This window comes from Atractosteus spatula, chromosome 6 (assembly GCF_055471065.1).
Source record: "Atractosteus spatula isolate fAtrSpa1 chromosome 6, fAtrSpa1.hap1, whole genome shotgun sequence".
Lineage (NCBI taxonomy): Eukaryota > Metazoa > Chordata > Actinopteri > Semionotiformes > Lepisosteidae > Atractosteus > Atractosteus spatula.
In genome coordinates, this window is record NC_142711.1 from 39,726,882 (window position 1) to 39,744,951 (window position 18,070).

The 18,070-nt window shown below is 40.3% G+C and overlaps 1 protein-coding gene across 1 annotated transcript in view; it reads left to right on the top strand.

The window, feature by feature from the left end:
- The first annotated feature begins 1,597 nt into the window (after positions 1 to 1,597).
- tgfbr1b (transforming growth factor, beta receptor 1 b) overlaps positions 1,598 to 18,070 on the top strand; it is a 55,814-nt gene continuing 39,341 nt past the window's right edge. Inside the window, exon 1 of the mRNA XM_088919045.1 lies at positions 1,598 to 1,698. Within this exon, the coding sequence (XP_088775171.1) occupies positions 1,629 to 1,698 (70 nt within the window). The 5' untranslated portion in view covers positions 1,598 to 1,628. The remainder of the gene's footprint in view (positions 1,699 to 18,070) is intronic.

Here is an 18,070-nt window from a genome sequence, read left to right on the forward strand (position 1 = left end):
TAAGATTCTGTTTTGAAACCGAACAGCTTGTCGCCAATTTTAATCAATCAATTTAATTAATCAAACAGAAAATATTTTAATCTCAGATCTGACCTTATCTTTGAACTTGGATTTAAATTTTCAGAGGCATACATAGCAATGCTGACAATACACCTGTTAATGCACATTAAAGATAGAAAATATCTTTGGCAGATCATAAAAGAGGTCACTTCAATCGGCACTGGCAACATGGTCTAAATAAAAGACTTTTAAAACGTTTGTACATGTAGTCATAAAGGCAACAGCAGGCGTGATAGGTGTATCTTTGTAAAGAATCTGCATGAAATTGCAGACTCAAGTCCCTATAAGACGAAACCGTGTCTTTTTAATTAGTTTTGGGGTCACTACTTCTACTACAATGCCTACGTAAGAAATGTTTGCAATCGGATTTTTAACGATACAACCAGTTGCTCTACAAGTTAGGCACCTACAGTATGTTTGACAAAGCAGAGTATTCTGATTACTTGGTCTCAATATCTTGGACTGTAGGGCTTCCCTGGCGAGTCAGAATCGCTTGTCTTCTTTTTGGCCAATTAACAGACCGTCCTGGCAAAACGGCTACAGCACAGTGTCAACGGTGTAACTACTACTGCTAAATCAAACAACGTGAATTTAAAGGATACACGCGGTCATACAGAACTTTTACAAACGAGGAATTATGGTCTGATTCCAAAGAGGACGTCTGTAATGGGAATTTATTCCTTTCCCTAAATGGATTATCGCATCCTCTTTACAAATAAGCAAATATAGATGAAGAAGTGATTTCAGCACTTATGTTTACCAGATACAGACATCGGGGTTTTTTGCAGCAGTATATTTAATAAATACGTCAAGTCTAGCTTACTGGTAAAGATTAAGTGATTGTTCTCACGGGACTAAAATATTTTACCAACCTGCTTTTCTAAGTGAATAAAACCGGAGAGCCAACTGCATTTTTGAAAGTGTACATTTTAACTGGAAGACCTATCTGGCCCCTATCCGTTTTAATGATATTTATATAATACGTTATTAATTCCTTTACTGCCTGTTAAGAAAACGTCATTACTTGAGAGGGAATGTTTTTCTTGTACGATTTTGCTGTGCACTTTCACGGTAGAAGCAGTGAAGAAGTAAACAGTGGAATGAGGCTTAGAGAGCTGTGCGGTGAATCATGAGGCCAGCTGTGGGGAACCATGACCAAGCACAGTGACATGCATGATACAGAGATAATACGTGCAAAATGTCTATGCTTATCTAAGGAAGTAAATTCTCATAAGATATTAGACCTAAGTGCGTAACCTGCTTAATCAAAAATAAAACGGTAATTCTGAACAATGTGCAGCCTACGTTTCCCACACAGGTTTAACGTTTGTGTCGCTTATCTGTAGCCCCAGTTAATACAACGCCTATATCACTTGTCCGCGCCCTAGCACACTGCGCTAGGCGCTCGCAGCCGAGTGTTGACTTGCGGCTCCGTTATGTGTGTTGGCTGGTAAGAGCTGGGCGGGGTGCGGCGTCCTTGCCAGCCAATCAGGGATGCGATTTCTCCCAGCCAAGACAGCCGAAGTTGTGTGCGAGAGACGGCCAGTCTGGAGTAAATCTGAAACACAATGGATGCAGTTCGTTGTTGTTTAACATTCGTAGTCCTGCTCTTAGGGACTGGACTACAGGAGACCGAAGGTAAGCAAGAGAGGGGTGTGGTGTTCCTTTTTAAAAATCCTCAATTTGGATATTTCTTTTCTTCGGATTGAGTCTGGCGCGGGGTTCTCATGCCCGCTGTTGCTCTTTTGTTTCAAGACTCGTCTGCCCCGAAAGACTCTTGTCAAAGATGGCGCAGGTCAGAGAGAGCCGCGCTGTCAGGAATGTGTATTGTTAAGAGTGATTTCCTGACAAGGTAGAAAAAAAAATCAGGAGGGAAAGAGATCGAAAAGTCAGTGGCACGCCTGACGGGCCTGAGTAGAAAGCTACACAGCAAAGCGAGATTCACAGTGGCAAATTCATGTGCAGTCCGATGTGGAGTAGCGGTGAATTGATATTCCCTGGTCGGCAAATGTCCTGAGCTGGAGTCGAGTCGCTGTGTTTGTACTTCTCGGCCTTAATGATAATAGGTCTCTCGACACGTCGGACACTGACCCTGTCCACCGATGGGGGCACAGCCAAGGCCTTCTCGCTTCCACAGTCCGGCATTTTTTTTCTACTTTGATTGCAAGGAAAACGCACTATTTACGTGTGTATCTATTAGCATATGGTAAATGATTGTTTAGAATCAGGGTTCTGTTTGATAAATGCATATTTTGACTCTTTGAAATGCAGTTGAACTCATAAACACGTTGCCTGAACCCAGGCTTATTTACAATTAACATGCTACTGGTTAGCTGTTTTCTGTTGTCTTGTTACTGTGTAGTTGAATGTTTTGTGACATTAGTTAGGAGATAAAAGAAACGCCTAATCCGTGCCTTTTAAAGTATCGGGTTTGGGGTGCCTTGTCATTAATGAAATGTAAAAGAAACCTTATTTGTTTACGTTTAACCTTAAAAACCTTGACGTAAAAGGTAAATTGTTAACACGAATCGAACTGTGGTTTGAAATACCCCAAAAAGGACGGTTGTTGCTGTTGTGATATTTCGGTGTCACCAGCGTGTGATGGGAACAGACACAAAGACTTTGATGTTGTCACGACATTCTTGCCCTGTAAACGACTGTAGTGCTATTGTTATTAATTGTAATGATCACTGTTAACGAAAGAAACGGGAAAATATAACCTGTAGGCCTGCACGCCTTTTAAGGTGTCGCTCGTGGAATAATTGTCTGGAGAAACAAACCACATGTGCTGTGTCCCAGATTTTCAAGTGAACAGAAAGCAGTTTTTGTTTTACCGCAAACGTGTGTTTAGACGCGTCGTGCCACTGGTCTGTGATGTGCTTCAGATATGACTCCAGTGGTGGTAAAAAGTTCTTGCTCTCTTTTTAATTGGTGGCTGCTTTCTGTCACCTGTGGTAATGGAAGATAATTAAAACGTTGGGATGCGTTGCGGGATTCTTTCTAATGGAACTGAGGCTGTTGACTGGTGAAACAGGATTTCCTTGCACAGTCGATGCGCGGATGAAATTAAGCTATCAGATTTGCATGACAATGTGCCGAAATCGACACCCCGAAGCTCATAGCACAGCAGCTGAAGGAATAGTGTACTGAGATGAAAGTGCAGAATCTGAGCGTTTTAAAACTGTTTTACAGAAACCAGTTGTGTTGTACAATGTTTTCTTAGATTTCATTTCCCCAGAATCTTTCGTGTGGAGTTGAGTTATCAAACCTTGTAGTCCGATCCCTATAAATTTATCTCCAGTTTTTGAAGTGTACAAGAGTAGTGAAGAATTATTTGTTATAACAGGTTGGTACAGTGTTAAGCCCTATTATTTATGTGGTTTAGACAGACTGAAAGACATTTTGCTTTTTGAGAACGTTTTTTGAAAACACCCTTAGCTACTACTGAAGAAGTCATTAATTTATCAGTGACATAACTTAACCTGCCTCTGTCCATATCGCCTGTATTTGATATGTTGTGCACGTACAAGATTTCAAACCACTGGAGTTCTACAACTTAAGTCTTGTATGGCACCAGACCTTCAGGTTTTATAGCTGTATTTGACTGTTGAAGAACAATCCCAGTTTGGTGAAATTTGACCAGATTAGCCAATATATATATTTTTTTGTTTTTACCTTATAGCTCTCCTGGACCAGGGTGGGAAGTTCAGGTTCTAAATCACTAGTTACAGTGGAACAGAGGTTATTACCATTTAAGCTCTTTAATTGAACCAGTTGAACTATTAAAGACATGGATAAACAAAAACGGTAACCCAGTGGATCTTCAAGACTAGGACTAGCTGCTGTTCTGCTTGAGTTTTGCCAGGATTAACGTAGGACTGTTTCCCAGTTCTCGTTCTGTTTGATGTCATTGACTGAGCACCTTTTCGTTTTTCTTAAAGAGTGGCTAGACGGTTACATACACACTTTGGCAGTGTGTTTATTTGTCTTCCATTTCCAGCTTGCTGGTGTTCGGTAGTGAGAGTAAAACTCAGTTTCAGTCAAGTTGACATATGATGCTGCTTTAGCAAATAAAGTAATACATGAGTCATAAGCATCTGCAGACTGTTCTGTTTGCATGAAAATGAAAATCAAAAAATAAAATCTAAATATAGTTAAAAGAGTAATTATTCATGTTCTCATGGAGTTGAATGGGGAGGGGGGGGAGGGAAGGTTAAAACCGTTACTGGTTTTGCAAGCTTGTTTTGTACGTGGTAAATACAGTAGCTCAGCCTTTTGGCTAGTAGAATCCAGAGCATTCAAAGATTTGTATGACCCTGAACTGCCTGTTGTCCAAGCTTAAGGAACCAAAACTAATTTGAAAAGTTGTATATATGCCAGTTGTAATTGGATTCAAAGGCATTGATGCATTCAAACAGCCCTGCTTCAGTCAGATTGAGAACTGGGCTGTGAATCTGGCTTGTTAAAGTTAATACACAGTTTAGTTTCCTTGAGGGATTAGATTTTGCTTCACAGCATTCCCATGTTTTGGCTTGTATTTTGGTCTACACAAATGGAAGCAAGATGGTCCTGTGAATGGTCAGGACAGCATAGCAGTTGTCTGAAATTAGTTTCCTGGGGCAAAACTGTGTGTAGACATTATTTATGTCTTCATTAAAATAAGTCATCTAGAGTTGTAAATCAAAGGCATATTAAACTGAAAGACTGTTTTTAAGGAGACTTTGGTGTAGTGCATGCAAGGAACATTCATTTGGCATACCACTTTTAGGAGTCTTTTCTTTCTCCTTCTGTGTGAATAGCACATTGATCAACATTTGCCGTAAAAGGCAAAAATAGAGTCCCAAGTTGCGTAACTGGTAAAAGCACACACTCCAGTACAGGTTGAGCTCTGTGGGGGGGATAGGATGGTATTAGCTGGTCAGGCCTCTTGACAAATAGACCGCTGTGCTCCCTGATCTGTTGAAGGGGATCCAGTACTATCAGTGAGGGATGTGCCTCTGCTCCATTTAAGAGCTGAACCTCAGGTTTGTGGTGGAGCGGTGGCTCTGTGGCTCAGGATCTGTGCCTGTGGCTGGAAGGTTGCCGGTTCGTATCCCGTGGCCGGCAGAGGAATCCTACTCCGTTGGGCCCCTGAGCAAGGCCTTTAACCCCAGCTGCTCTCCAGGGGCGCTGTATAAATGGTTGACCCTGCGCTCTAACCCCAAGCTTCTCTCCCTGTCTCTCATGGAGAGCAAGTTGGGGTATGTGAAAAGATACATTCCTAATACAAGAAATTGTATATGGCCAATAAAGTGATCTGATATGATCACTCTGGTATGTGATGTGTTAACTGATCACAGGTTTAAGGTGGGCGGGTCAGAGGAGAATGCTTACACTTCCTCTTTCTCTCTTGTTTTGATCACAGGGTTTGTAGCTGTGAGCTGAGACATGAAAAGCACATAATTTGAGATTCCTGTATTGGATGGGTATAACAAAACATCATTTAAAATTGATATAAAAATAAAGGCTGATAAGTAGATAAAAGTAGATAAAAAGGTATAAAACATATGATGGAGAGAGTTTCAGTGCCACTTTCCCCATATAGATTTTCCTTGAAGTGTATATGGTTTCTTCACCTTCTTTCAGTATATAAACTATGCTTTGCACTCAGATTGCAGAATTCATGAGGAGTTTGTGCTCAGTTTTTTAAGAAACATAATTTAAAGGAACACGTCAGACAGGTAGAAGTGTGTTGGATACACCCGTTTCCCTAATTTCTTTGACAAAGCCATAATCTGTGTTCACCTTGCAGTCTACGGCAGTCTTTCCCTGCTTTGTGAATCCTGACACTTGTTCTGAGTATATTTTGGCAACATCAGGACATTGGTTTCCATTTCATAATCAAGTTATTTTCACTTGTCGCTCTGCAGTTTGAAATATTTAACTGTTGCTCCTTTAGGCCCACCCTGTTCATTTGTATGGAGCTTGTGGTAGTTTGACCTGTAAAGCACAAGGGCTTCTCTCACTGTGGTTGGGCTAATATACTAATGTGAGACATATTTGGGTTAACATGTTCAGTGATCAGTGTGTGGTAATTTGTTTGGTGCGAGTGAAGTTTTATTTAATCTCTGACCCAGGGAAAAGTGTGGTGTGGACGGTTGAGGAGAGAATGCAGGCTCGCGCTGTGTCCGTTATTTGGATACTTCGTTTTCTTCTGGCTTGGTCGGCTAGTTTTTGTTTTTGTTTTACCAATAAAGTTTGATAATCGGCCAGTGAAAGCTCTGTTGTCCTTCACATGAATGCCTGAAATATTATACCGAACCCAGGATTTGACACTAATATGAAGGGCTGGCATTGTTCTGCTGGTGTCCAAACACAAGATGTATTAAAAATAGTATTGGTCTGTTCTTCACGGCAGTGTTATGGAGAAGGTCACCGGTGGGTGAATGCTGTTTTTTTTTTCAAAATGATAATGATGCTGAACACCCAGGCTGATTTAACTTCAAATGTAGTAATCAAGAGCAACAGGTTTTGACACTGAGGCAAGGCCTTCCCAGTTGCCTGACCAGAAACGCTCCGGGCTTAGTGCAGAATGGGCAGCAGTAGCTGGCACTCCATTGCTGAAGTTGTGACAAAATGCCTGAAGTATGTGCAGCTGTTATTGCCGTCAAGGGGTGATGTTTTGATGAGAAACATCTTCTGTGACATCTTCTTCTCAAAAGGTTTGTATGTTTTCACATACATTTATCCTCATCCTTCTTTTTTAGTTAAAATTTGATAATATACTCCACTTTCCCATAGTATTGACTGCCATTATGTTCTATAAAAATTGTACATTCTTTAAACAATAACAGCATTATTTCATGAAATGATTTAAAAGCCATATATACAGAGCCAGCAGGGTACATAGAATATGGTTGCCAGGAGACCAGATAAATGTATGTGGATCTCTACTTATCTGGTCACTATAAAGTGTTAAAGTAGTGCGTTGATGGCTTGCTTATTTGTGCACTTGTTGCCAGCCTGTACTCACCATGCCAAGCTCCCATCGAGTGAGAGTGGACATTTTCTCACAGTGTAATTGAGGATGGAAATCCTCAAAACATACCCTCAGATCTTCCCCCTCGACTCAAGGTGCAGACGGGCAATTGCGAAACTGTGAAAGCAGTGTAGACTTCAGGCAAAACAGTGCAGCTCCTGTGTGTGATGACTGTGAATTTGGTGTTGGGGGGGGGGGGAGGGGTTTTGAGTGCATTGCTGTGTGCAGGCCAAGGAGAATGCATGCACGATAACTCAGGAGGGTAGCTTTCTGGTTACCGTGTATACTAACATTTCCTTTTATCTCTGAAGTCGGTGCACAAAGAATGTTTCATGTTCCCTCCTTGGCAGTGAGTTGTTTTGAAGCTGAAACGGGAGGTGGTGACATTGGTTAATATTTCTTGGCCTTTTTTCAGACACCTCATCTGTGGTCGTAGAAAATGCCTTCTGGCTGTTTGCATAGATATAAATATTTTCTTTTCAGCGTGTGCTCGGATGCTCATGTGTCATCTCTTCAAACATCACATTTGCATGTGTCTGTTTTTACTGTTGGAAAGGACTGGTAAATTGTGGAATTTGTCCATGTCGCTCTAGGAGGTATGATGAGAAACAATGTCTGGGATGATGGTGATCATGCTGTGTGTAAACAATTACACCTTCTGGTGAATACAAAATGAAATTCACACAGATTCAGCCAAACTGATGCTACAGGATGCACAACATGACACACTGTTTAGACTGAGATGTGTACATTTTATGCGCTGCAGAGCTGGTTTCGAATTGCAAAATAACTTTTGCTGCAGATGGCATTTTCTACTGAAATGTGAAGTATGCCACTAAAATTTAAGTGCAAAATTAATGATATATTGGTTTCTAGCAATGCTGTTTTCTTGCATTTGACGTTGGAAAAATGACATTTCATAATTGATTTCTTCTGCAAATTATGCTGAATCATATTTGAATTTGTCTTTTGCTGGTTTAGATGTGTGACAGTTATTGTATAGGGCAACATACAGAGTTTTTGTTGTGTTAATGCCATATGCTACACTGTCAGTTTTGATTTTCTTGCCTGAAAGCATCGTTCTGCAGTATATTTAATCATGGTTTTGTTGAAGCATTTTACTGCAACTGTTGGCTGGCTATTGAACAGATTCCTGCCATTGAAAGTAAAATAATTGAATTAGAGGTCATGGGCTCTGAAGATCTGAAATTCAGTTGCAATTGATTTCTGAAATCTGAAACATTGTCTCAGTGGAATATATGGTAGAACTATCTTTTCATTATTTCATTTGCATCCCTCTCGGGTTCAGGTAATGAAACTGCTAGTTGATGGAAGCATACAATTTCAACCTGAGGTCCTGTTACTCTGGAGTATCTGGGACGCTTGTGTTGAAGCATTCAGAAGGATAGATGCAGCAGTGTGAGGTTTTATAAAGGTGACGGTTATAATGCAGTGTTAGTTGAACGGATCTCTTGCTTTTATGTAGATCAGGGCTATGGTTACTGAAAGGAGTTGAAGCTCTTTTGTCTGAGTGTGGATCCACCAGCCCTGGTTAAAAGTGTCACAGGGAGAAGGAGAGATGTGCCGAGACTTTTATGCTCCACTATGTACAACAAAAGTATGCATATTCTCTTTATTTGAAAGCTGTAAAAAAAATCTTGTGGCCAGCAGAAACAGAAGAGGAGTCCATGTCCTTTGTGTGAGTCGCTGTCCTTGTGGTTGCGAGGGAACAATTGGTAACCCTTTCTGCTCCAAAGGAATATTGGTCCTGTGCCACTTAGTTCTGTTTCTGTCTAATCTTGTTTTTTTTAAGGGCTGGATGCCAAATGAAAGGATTCCTGACTTGTGTAAAGCCTGCTGAAGCTGAAGCCTTGATGGAGGAACTCTCTTTATCATATGAGCACAGTTACAGTTATTACACAGAACGCAATCGCATGTGAGCCCCTAGCCTACTTAATAATACTACAGCTATTTCTTGTGGGATGGAAAGAGGAAACCATTATGTTTCAGAATTTTCAGTATGCAGGCTATGCCTGAGGGTAAACTGGGTGCTAATTTCAGGCCCACATAAAAATCTTTAGAGTAAACTTTATTTCGTTTGTACCTCCAGTGCAAATATGTGCCCTCGTGCCATAACTAAACCAGGGGGCATTACAAGTGCAACAATGGAATACTCCGCTGAACAGCATTTGTTTTAAAGGCCTCTCCTTATATAAATTACACCGGTGTTTATTTTCTTCTACCAGGGCACTGTACTCTAATTTTGATTTCTCCTGGAATTACATGCAGACCGGTCGGTGCTATCTTAGTGACTTGTTAGTGCGTTGTGAATGATCTGCAGAGCTGTAAAGGGTAGAGTAGGCTTTGTGTTTTCTGAAAGTTACCCAGATGTAACAATAGCATGATATAAAGCACTGCAGTGGTTAAAGAACAATTGAAAGTATTAGGATGCAAAACAATACAATGCTTTGAGCAAAGCCGACTGCAGCTTTTGTGGTATGAGATTCCTCTGCTTTCATGGTGGCAAAAGGTGAAGATACAAATTGTGTGTTATTTTGCATGAGAAGGTTATTGTAGCAGCAGGACAAAGAAATATTTTTATAATTCCTTCTCTGAGGTCTCCTTGGTCTGCTTCCTTTCTCTTGAAAAGTTGTTTAGAATTTCAGTTGTCCACTGCTGAGTTATTACTCATTAGAATGACGCTTCTTAAGTTATAAGATTATAGTTTAGATGACTGTCACCCCCGTGACGTCTATACATCATCATCATACTTGTATGTTCTTTATCACAAATGACTTAATTCACAGGCAGCCCAGTGGCGCGGTGGGTTAGCATTGGTGCCTTGGAGTGCTGGTGCCCTGGGGAGCTCTCTGCAGTGAGTTTGTATATTCTTCCCATGTTTTTGTGGGTTTTTGCTGGGTGCTCTGGTTTCCTCCCACAGTCCAAAGACATACTGGTAGGCGAATTGACTTCTGGGCATGGAGTGTGTGTGAGTCTGCTTGTCTGTGTGCCTGCCCTGCAGTGGACTGGCACCTCATCCAGCGTGTATCCTGCCTTGTACCTGTTGCTTGCTGGAACAGACTCCGGCTTGCTCGTGCCCCTGAATTGGATGAAGCCATCAGAAAATGGATGGATGGACTTAATTCACTAGAAAATCCATCTGAGCTGTTGCTTGTGTTGTATGTTTTGGAAATAAATTGTGTAGGCTTTGTACTATTATAATCTTGTCACACATTGCAATTAAACCCAAGCACACTGAGGGAAAATAAAGATTGTCAAGCTGTAAGTGTGGTGGAAACTCCTCCTTTGGAAAGCAGTGTAAAGATGCATTGTTTTCAGAGGAGATGGACACTTTGAAACACTGAAAACGGTTCAGTAAAAGCAGAAGTTAAAATATTAAAGTATAACACAAAAACAGAAAAAAACACCCGTTGCATGGTTTCTAACAAAGAAAGCGCAATGTGGCATAATATTAAATATAAGCTTTGTCTTTTTTTCTTCGGTTGTTGGAAGATGGTCCTGTTGTACCCGAGAAAGGGATTTGAGTTTTGATGACTGTCCGTAGTTTACAGTACGTTTGACTTGTAACTAGAGTCCAGGCATCTTCTCATACATTTTTTTAATGCTGCTGCTTCCCTCCCTCTTTCTTTGTTTCTTTTTGTGTGATTAATTTATAATTTGCTTATATACTCCGCATCAAAAGAAACATCTTAATTGCAACAAATTAACAAATTATCATTGGGGAAAAGTCATTTTTGTAGGTGGTTCACTGATGTTGTATTGAAGTGACAAAGGTAAATTAATTGTGCCAATTAACATTCAATGGGGGGGGGGAGTCTGGTGTGCAATTCACAGGCTAATAGTGTGCATTGAACATATGTGGGATGAGAAAGAAGCAGACACTAGCTTGTCCAGACTCTGCAAGAGTGATGGGACAGACTCCAATAAGACTCCAGCAATCTGGTGCAAATCATGCATTCGCTTGTATTGCTTCCAATAGTGGCCACCACTACTGGACCAATTCAGCATATTAAATCACTATAAGGCAATAGATCAAGTTACTCACGTGTATGGCTTGAATGATTAATTAATCTAGATGTATTCAATGATGCCAAAAGCATTTTGTATATCAAATTCTGTTGATTTTTTTTGAAAAATGTACATGGGTAGTGATGGGTTTTTTATGCTAATTATATTTATTTCTGTTCAGGTATTACTATATTTGTGAAAATCTTTCATAAAATTTCAGAAACGTTTTAGAAGGCATTTGGCTTGAAATGACATTGAATGTGAGCTAATGACAATGGTTCTGCAACTGTACTGTGAGTTTTTTTTAATACAAATGTGTGTGTTCTTAATAGTTAAAATATTTTTAGCTTAAAACAACAAACCTTTAATTTTACACCAGTTATTGCTTGGCTGCTGTGCACTGTTCACATATTGATGTGTTGACTTGTTGATCTCTGGGTAGGCTCCACAGTTGGTTTCAGAAGTGCACAATGTTGTGTGTACAGGGATCTTACCATTATGGTGTCATGTTTCTGCTCCATATACCCATAAGTAAGATGTTAAGGGTTTGCAGTTGCTTTAAAAGACTCAGGGTCCCTCTGGACCTGTTCTGTGCTTTTAGTGCAAGACTCCTAAGGAGCTGTTCTGCCTGCACTGTGGAAACAACTTTTTTTCTTTTTTTTTATCAGTTAATCTTTCTCATGCTTGTATGTGCTCTGCAATGGACTGGTGTCTCATCCAGGGTGTATCCTGCCTTGTGCCCATTGTCTGTGAGGGAAGGGTTCAGCTCACCCTAAGCAGGTCTAAGCAGTTATTGGAAATTAGAAGATCTTTTTAGATGCCTTGAACCAGGGCAGCTTTCATACATGAAATATCTGAAGAGGTTATATTACCCTGCAACTCACAACTGGCAGCCCACTGAAGCTAAACAGGTGTGAGACTGACCAGTACCTGGATGGGGAACCTCCTGGGAAAAACTTAAGGAAGAGGTGTTGGTAGGGACAGTAGGGGGCGTTCACCCAGCAGTCTGTGTGGATTCATATTGCCCAAGTATACTGGCACACTATAAAAGTTGAGAAGGTGCCGTCCTTTGGATGAGACGTAAAACCGAGGTCCTGACTCATTAAAAATCCCAGGATGTTTCTTGAAAGGAGTAGGGGTGTCACCCTGGCGTCCTGGCCAAATTTCCCATTGCGCTTTAAAATTCATGGCCTCTTAATAATCCCCATCTGTGGATTGGTTCCATCACTCTCCTCCCCGCTGATAGCTGGTGTGTGGTGAGCCTCCTGTGCACTCCATGGCTGCCGTCACGTCAAGAAAGTGGATGCTGCACATTGGTGGTGGTGGAGAGGAGTCCCCATTACCTGTAAAGCACTTTGAGTGGAGTTTCTAGAAATGTGCCATATACAGTAAGTGTAAGGAATTATTATTAATGAATTTAATGTAAATGTCGTGTTATAATAGCAGAATAACATTTCATATAGTTTATGATGAGGGGTTTGGTGATAGTCGAGTGGGGAAGGCTGCTGTTGTCCCTGCTCATTTGAGCTTTGTTCTTGTATTAACCCTTGGTCAGTTTATCAGTCCTTTCATCCTGATGGCCTTAGTTTGAGGCAGTGCTTTCTGTGGTGTTACAGCAGTAACAAGAAGCAGCATACACAGATCCACAGCTTATGTTAGATTTTCAGCTCTAGTAAAGATAGACTAAAATTGAGTAAATATTAGACATAAGGATAGACCTTTGTAAGGTATGATAATATCAACATTTTGATTTTCACTTTGATGACCTGTTATACAGTTTCTTCTCATTCTTGTCACTGAACAGTTAATATCTCTCCATATTAACTCCAAATTATCCTTTTTGTGCTCGGATTCAGACATGGGTTGTTTTCAGCCATGTCGGGAATTTCTTGAGGTTTATCCCTGTGGCTATCAAATGGTGGTGCTATTAATACTGGCATTAAGGCATCAGGCCACAAAAGTCCTCTTGTCTAAGATTTTTTCAGTCTCTTTGAGGGTGTGGTTTATATGGTTGATGGAGGTTTGGTGATGATAGGGGATGTGAAAGTGGTGTCTTGTAGTGGCACAATATCTGGCAATACATTTTAAGTGCCTTTCTGGTAAAGTGAGGTCCTTAGTCTAAATCAGAAATATCCAGTGTGCCTGTTGGTTTTTCTGTTGTTTGGCTCTTAATGACGTAAATGGACTTATTATTGGCTTAATTAGAGCAATTTACTTAAATTCTTTCAGCTCTTGTGGTGTTGCTGCTTTAAAGGAAATAAAGCCTGCAGATCACAGGACCACAGATCTTCCATGAAGAGCACTGGAGTACTAACTGTAGGCACCATCCACTCGAAGAAAAACCAATTTCCCGTAGAATTTCAGCTAAAGTTTCCACATTGTAGTTATAATATTTAGTTGTAATATTGTGTCGTACTGAAATCTGGCAATTTTAAAAACCCATCAAATATTGCTAAGCAATTGTCTAATTCTCTAAGAGCTGATTCTTGCTATTGATCCATTTGGTGTTTTACACTTGATCAGGCATTGGCTGAGAAAGTTGGCCTTATCAGACTTGCTGTTCAGAAGTGTTTTGCTCTTACCATAAAGTTCCTCTGTATGTCTTGTCAGGCTACATGGCCATTACTGCTCATTTCTGGAGTAAGTGCCAGCTTGCCCCTTTCATCAGTACTTGAAACAAACAGCAGCCAGTAGTGGGGTCCTGTAATATTCCATCCTAGTTCCACGATAGCTTTTGTAAATCAGTGAGCTTGACTGGATGTCTGTGAACTGAGGTAGCACACACCTGTTTTGGGGATTTTCACTTTCTATATCAGGCTTGTAAGCAGTTATATGAGCTTTTACTATGACTACATTAAGTTCTTTGAGTGATCTTACTAAATCCTACAACTCTTGAATGAAGTCCCCATTTTAAAAGGGTCAGTTAATAGTAGTTTGAAATCCCCAGTTCTGGCCACTGAACCATGTAGTAATTGGATGCTTTATATGCTGTCAGTATGTTAGTGCATACAATCAATGGTCCCTTTTTTCTATTAACTGCTTTAGTGATGCCTGGGGGCTTTGTATCTGAAATACACGGGCAAGTCACCAGGAAAATCAAGACTATCAGGTTCTCCTCTAAGCACATGGCACAAACTGACACAAATCTGTCTTTGGGGCAGTACCTGGATCACACACTCTTTGCCCTGACCATCTCAGTCACTGTTCCATCTCCTGAATTGTAGGATGTTGCTAAGCATTGATTGACCCTGGTAATATACAAATGTAGAAATCTATAAGCAGAAGACATCAGGGATTCTCACTACCACTAGTTTAGCTGAAAACTGTTGTTATGGCACTTCTAACCCAATGAAACACAGGGTGTGATACTGCTGCATAGTTTGCTCTGTCAAAGAAAAACAGCCAACACAGAGTACTTTCAATACTTTTCTGGCTTTGTAAACTTCAGAGCTATGAAATATGCATGACGAGATCTATTTATCTATAAGAGTACAATATGAGCACAACAGCATTTCTTAGATGAGATGTTTATTCTAATCAAATTGTAGTACAAATGGTAAAGTTTGTACTTGGCAGCACTTGATCAGAATGACGTTTTTTCAAAGTGTATTCATGAGATTAATGGTGGTTTAAAAAATTCAATAGAAATGCCCATTTGATTTCTGAGATGCTTTCACATAGACTTTTGATATCTGAGATCATTCTCATTGTTGGGGGTGGCATGGTACGTAGCCAGTTAGCTCAGTGCATGAGTCCTGATTTGATTTCAGACTTGGATGTTTTAAATGTAGAGTTTGCATGTTCTTTACCCCGTTCATGTGTGTAAACCATCTTTTTTCACATGCTGTTTAGGTTAATGGTACCTCTAAGTTGTTCCCTAATGTGTGCATTCCCTGATCATCTGGCATTGCTTCCACGTTATAATCCTACCTTGTGTTGAGGATATAAACTACCTTGCTTCTAGGATAGGATGCCATCATCCTTAATGGAATAAATGGATTTCAGATAATGGATGCAAATGTTGTTTTGATGTTGCCCATCTTGACATCATTAGCAGATGTGCTACCTTCTGGGGCTTTTAGAGACTTTGTGGATACTGGTTTAAGAAAAATACTGTTTTTTTTTCCCCCCAATAAGAACTGCGAATTGCCTGAATTGCAAAACAACTGTGGTGTCCTTTTTTTTTTTAGTAGTAGCTGAGAGACCATGTTTTTGTGTGCTTATATCATTATAAATTGCTGCTTCAGAATCCTTTTTTTTCCAATAAGGTATGGATGTTGAAACAAATGGAGTGCCTGATACGTAAGTGGATTAGTTGCTGGGTAGCCATAAGACTTGAAGCATTAATCCTTCGTAATATGTACAGTGCTTTCAGAAAGTATTCAGACCCCTTCACTTTTTCCAAACTTTGTGTTGTAGACTTTTTTTAAAATGGATGAATTGATCCTTTTTTACCATCAATCGACACCCAATACCCCATAATGACAACGTGAAAACACGTTTTTAGGAATTTTTGCAAATTTATTAAAAATTAAAAACTGAAATCTCCCATTTACATAAGTATTCAGACCCTTTATTCAGTACTTTGTAGGACAACCTTTAGCAGCGATTACAGCTGCGAGTCTTCTAGGGTATGCTTCTACCAGCTTTCCACGCCTAGATTTGGGCAGTTTCTCCCAATCTTCCCTGCAGATTCTCTCAAACTCTGTCAAATTGGATGGGGAGTGTTGGTGAACTTGGTGAACTGCAGTCTTCAGGTTCCTCCACAGATTTTGTATGGGGTTCAAGTCTGCGCTTTGGCTGGGTCACTCAAGGACATTCAGAGACTTGTTCTGAAGCCACTCCAGCGTTGGCTTGGCTGTGTGCTTCAGATCGTTGTCATGCTGAAAGGTGAATCTTTGCCCTAGTCCAAGGTTGTGTTTGCTCTGTAGCAGGTTTTCTTCAAGGACCTCTCTGTATTTGGCTTTGTTCATCTTTCCCTCAATCCTGACCAGTTTCCCAGTCTGTGCCACTGAGAAGTATCCCCACATCATCATGCTGCCACTACCATGCTTCAACATAGGGCTGGTATTAGCCAGGTGATGAGCGGTACCTGGTTTTTGCCTGACATGGAGTTCGGTTTTTGTCTCAGACCAGAGAATCTTTTTCCTCAGAGTCCTTTAGGTGCCATTTGGCGAACTCCAGGCGGGCTGTCATATGCCTTTTACTCAGGAGTGGCTTCCGTCTAGCCACTCTACCATACAGACCTGATTGATGGAGTACTGCAGAAATGGTCGTCCTTCCGGCAGGTTCTCCCATCTTTACACAGGAACTCTGACGCTCTGTGAGTGTGACCATTGGGTTCTTGGTCACCTCCCTGACCAATTTGGCCGGACGGCCAGCTCTACGAATAGTCTTGGTGGTTCCAAACGTCTTCCATTTGACAATGATGGAGGCCACTGTACTCCTGGGAACCTTCAATTTTTGAATTGCCAGTTTTGCCAATTTTTTTCTACCCTTTTCCAGACCTGTGCATTGACACAATCCTATCTCAGAGGTCTACAGAGAGTGGCTTGGTTTTTACTCTGCTATGCACTGTGAACTGTGGGACCTTATAAAGACAGGTGTGTGCCTTTCTAAATCTTGTCCAATCAAGTGAATTTGCCACAGGTGGATTACAATCAGGTTCTGGAGACATCTCAAAAAAAAAAGTGGAGGGGTCTGAATACTTTCTGAAGGCACTGTAGGATAGAAAAAAACATTGTATTATGGTATAATGTGTTTTTCCCCTTTAAACAGTAATGTGGCAGTAACGCTGCTTGCTGTTAGCATTTTTTGTGACATGCTTTATGTCACACACTAGTTATGTGTTGGGAAGTAAAATTCACAATTACTTCTTAGACCTTAAGGATGTTCCTTATGTAGTTACTTACACAGTTAGCACTGTGCATTGTCATGCAAATACAGTAACATTGTTAAGATGTGATGTTGAACAATAGGAAAAACAGTGGATTTAGTCCCAGTTAGCTCGATGCCTTGTATAATATGCACACAACGAATCTGTTTGTTGCTATTGTTTCTCGCTAGCATCTGGCGTAGATAATAATAAAACGCATTGTGTAGTTAGGCAAGCAAATTGGCATAAAATCGAAAATTAAAATGAGTTTACTTCTTAACTCTCCTCTGGTTTTCCTCATATAAATTTAAGTGGTAATAAAGACATCAAGCATTAACCTCAACGTTTAATCCTCATTCTTTGATTTTACCTGGCTGTTTAAGTTGGAGGTGCAGGTTGATATAGGCAGTGTCTGGGTGCTGTGATATACTGTCCACTTCCTGATGATTGACTTCACTTTGTTTTCAGGGACTTTGCTTGAAATTCACTACCTAAGGGGTCTTTTTTAAAATTGTGTGAACCACTCTTATTTAAATTGGAGGCTGTTCAACAAGTTGCATGACTTTGAATTTTTTGCTGCCATTTAATATCTCATCCATGAAAGTGTTATACATCCTTAATCAAAATTAAAAGTGAAATTCTAATTTTAGTTAATCAAAATTCAGGTTTTGATTAACATTTCACTTTTAAAAGAATGAGCATGTGTCATTCCCGTTTTAATAAAATAGGACATCAATGGAAGGGAATGAATACTTTTACAATGTACTGTGTATCATTGACAGAAATGTATAGGCACTACATGTTAGATATAGATATGTCTGAATTTAACAAAGTGACACTTTTTAGCTCTTGCACAACACTTAATATGAATAACGCCATTCTGCATCTACATCAGACCCTGTATGTGCTAGGTGTTGTACCTCATTCAACATCTCCATCTCAGTACAGCTTATTTTAATCTGGCAGATCTCCTATAAAACAATAAAAACCATGCTGAAGCAATCACGGTTATCTGGTATAAACAGCCAGAAGAGCTAAGAATAGCTTCAAATGTGCATGAGGTAAACTGCAGAAGGCAGGCTCCTTCC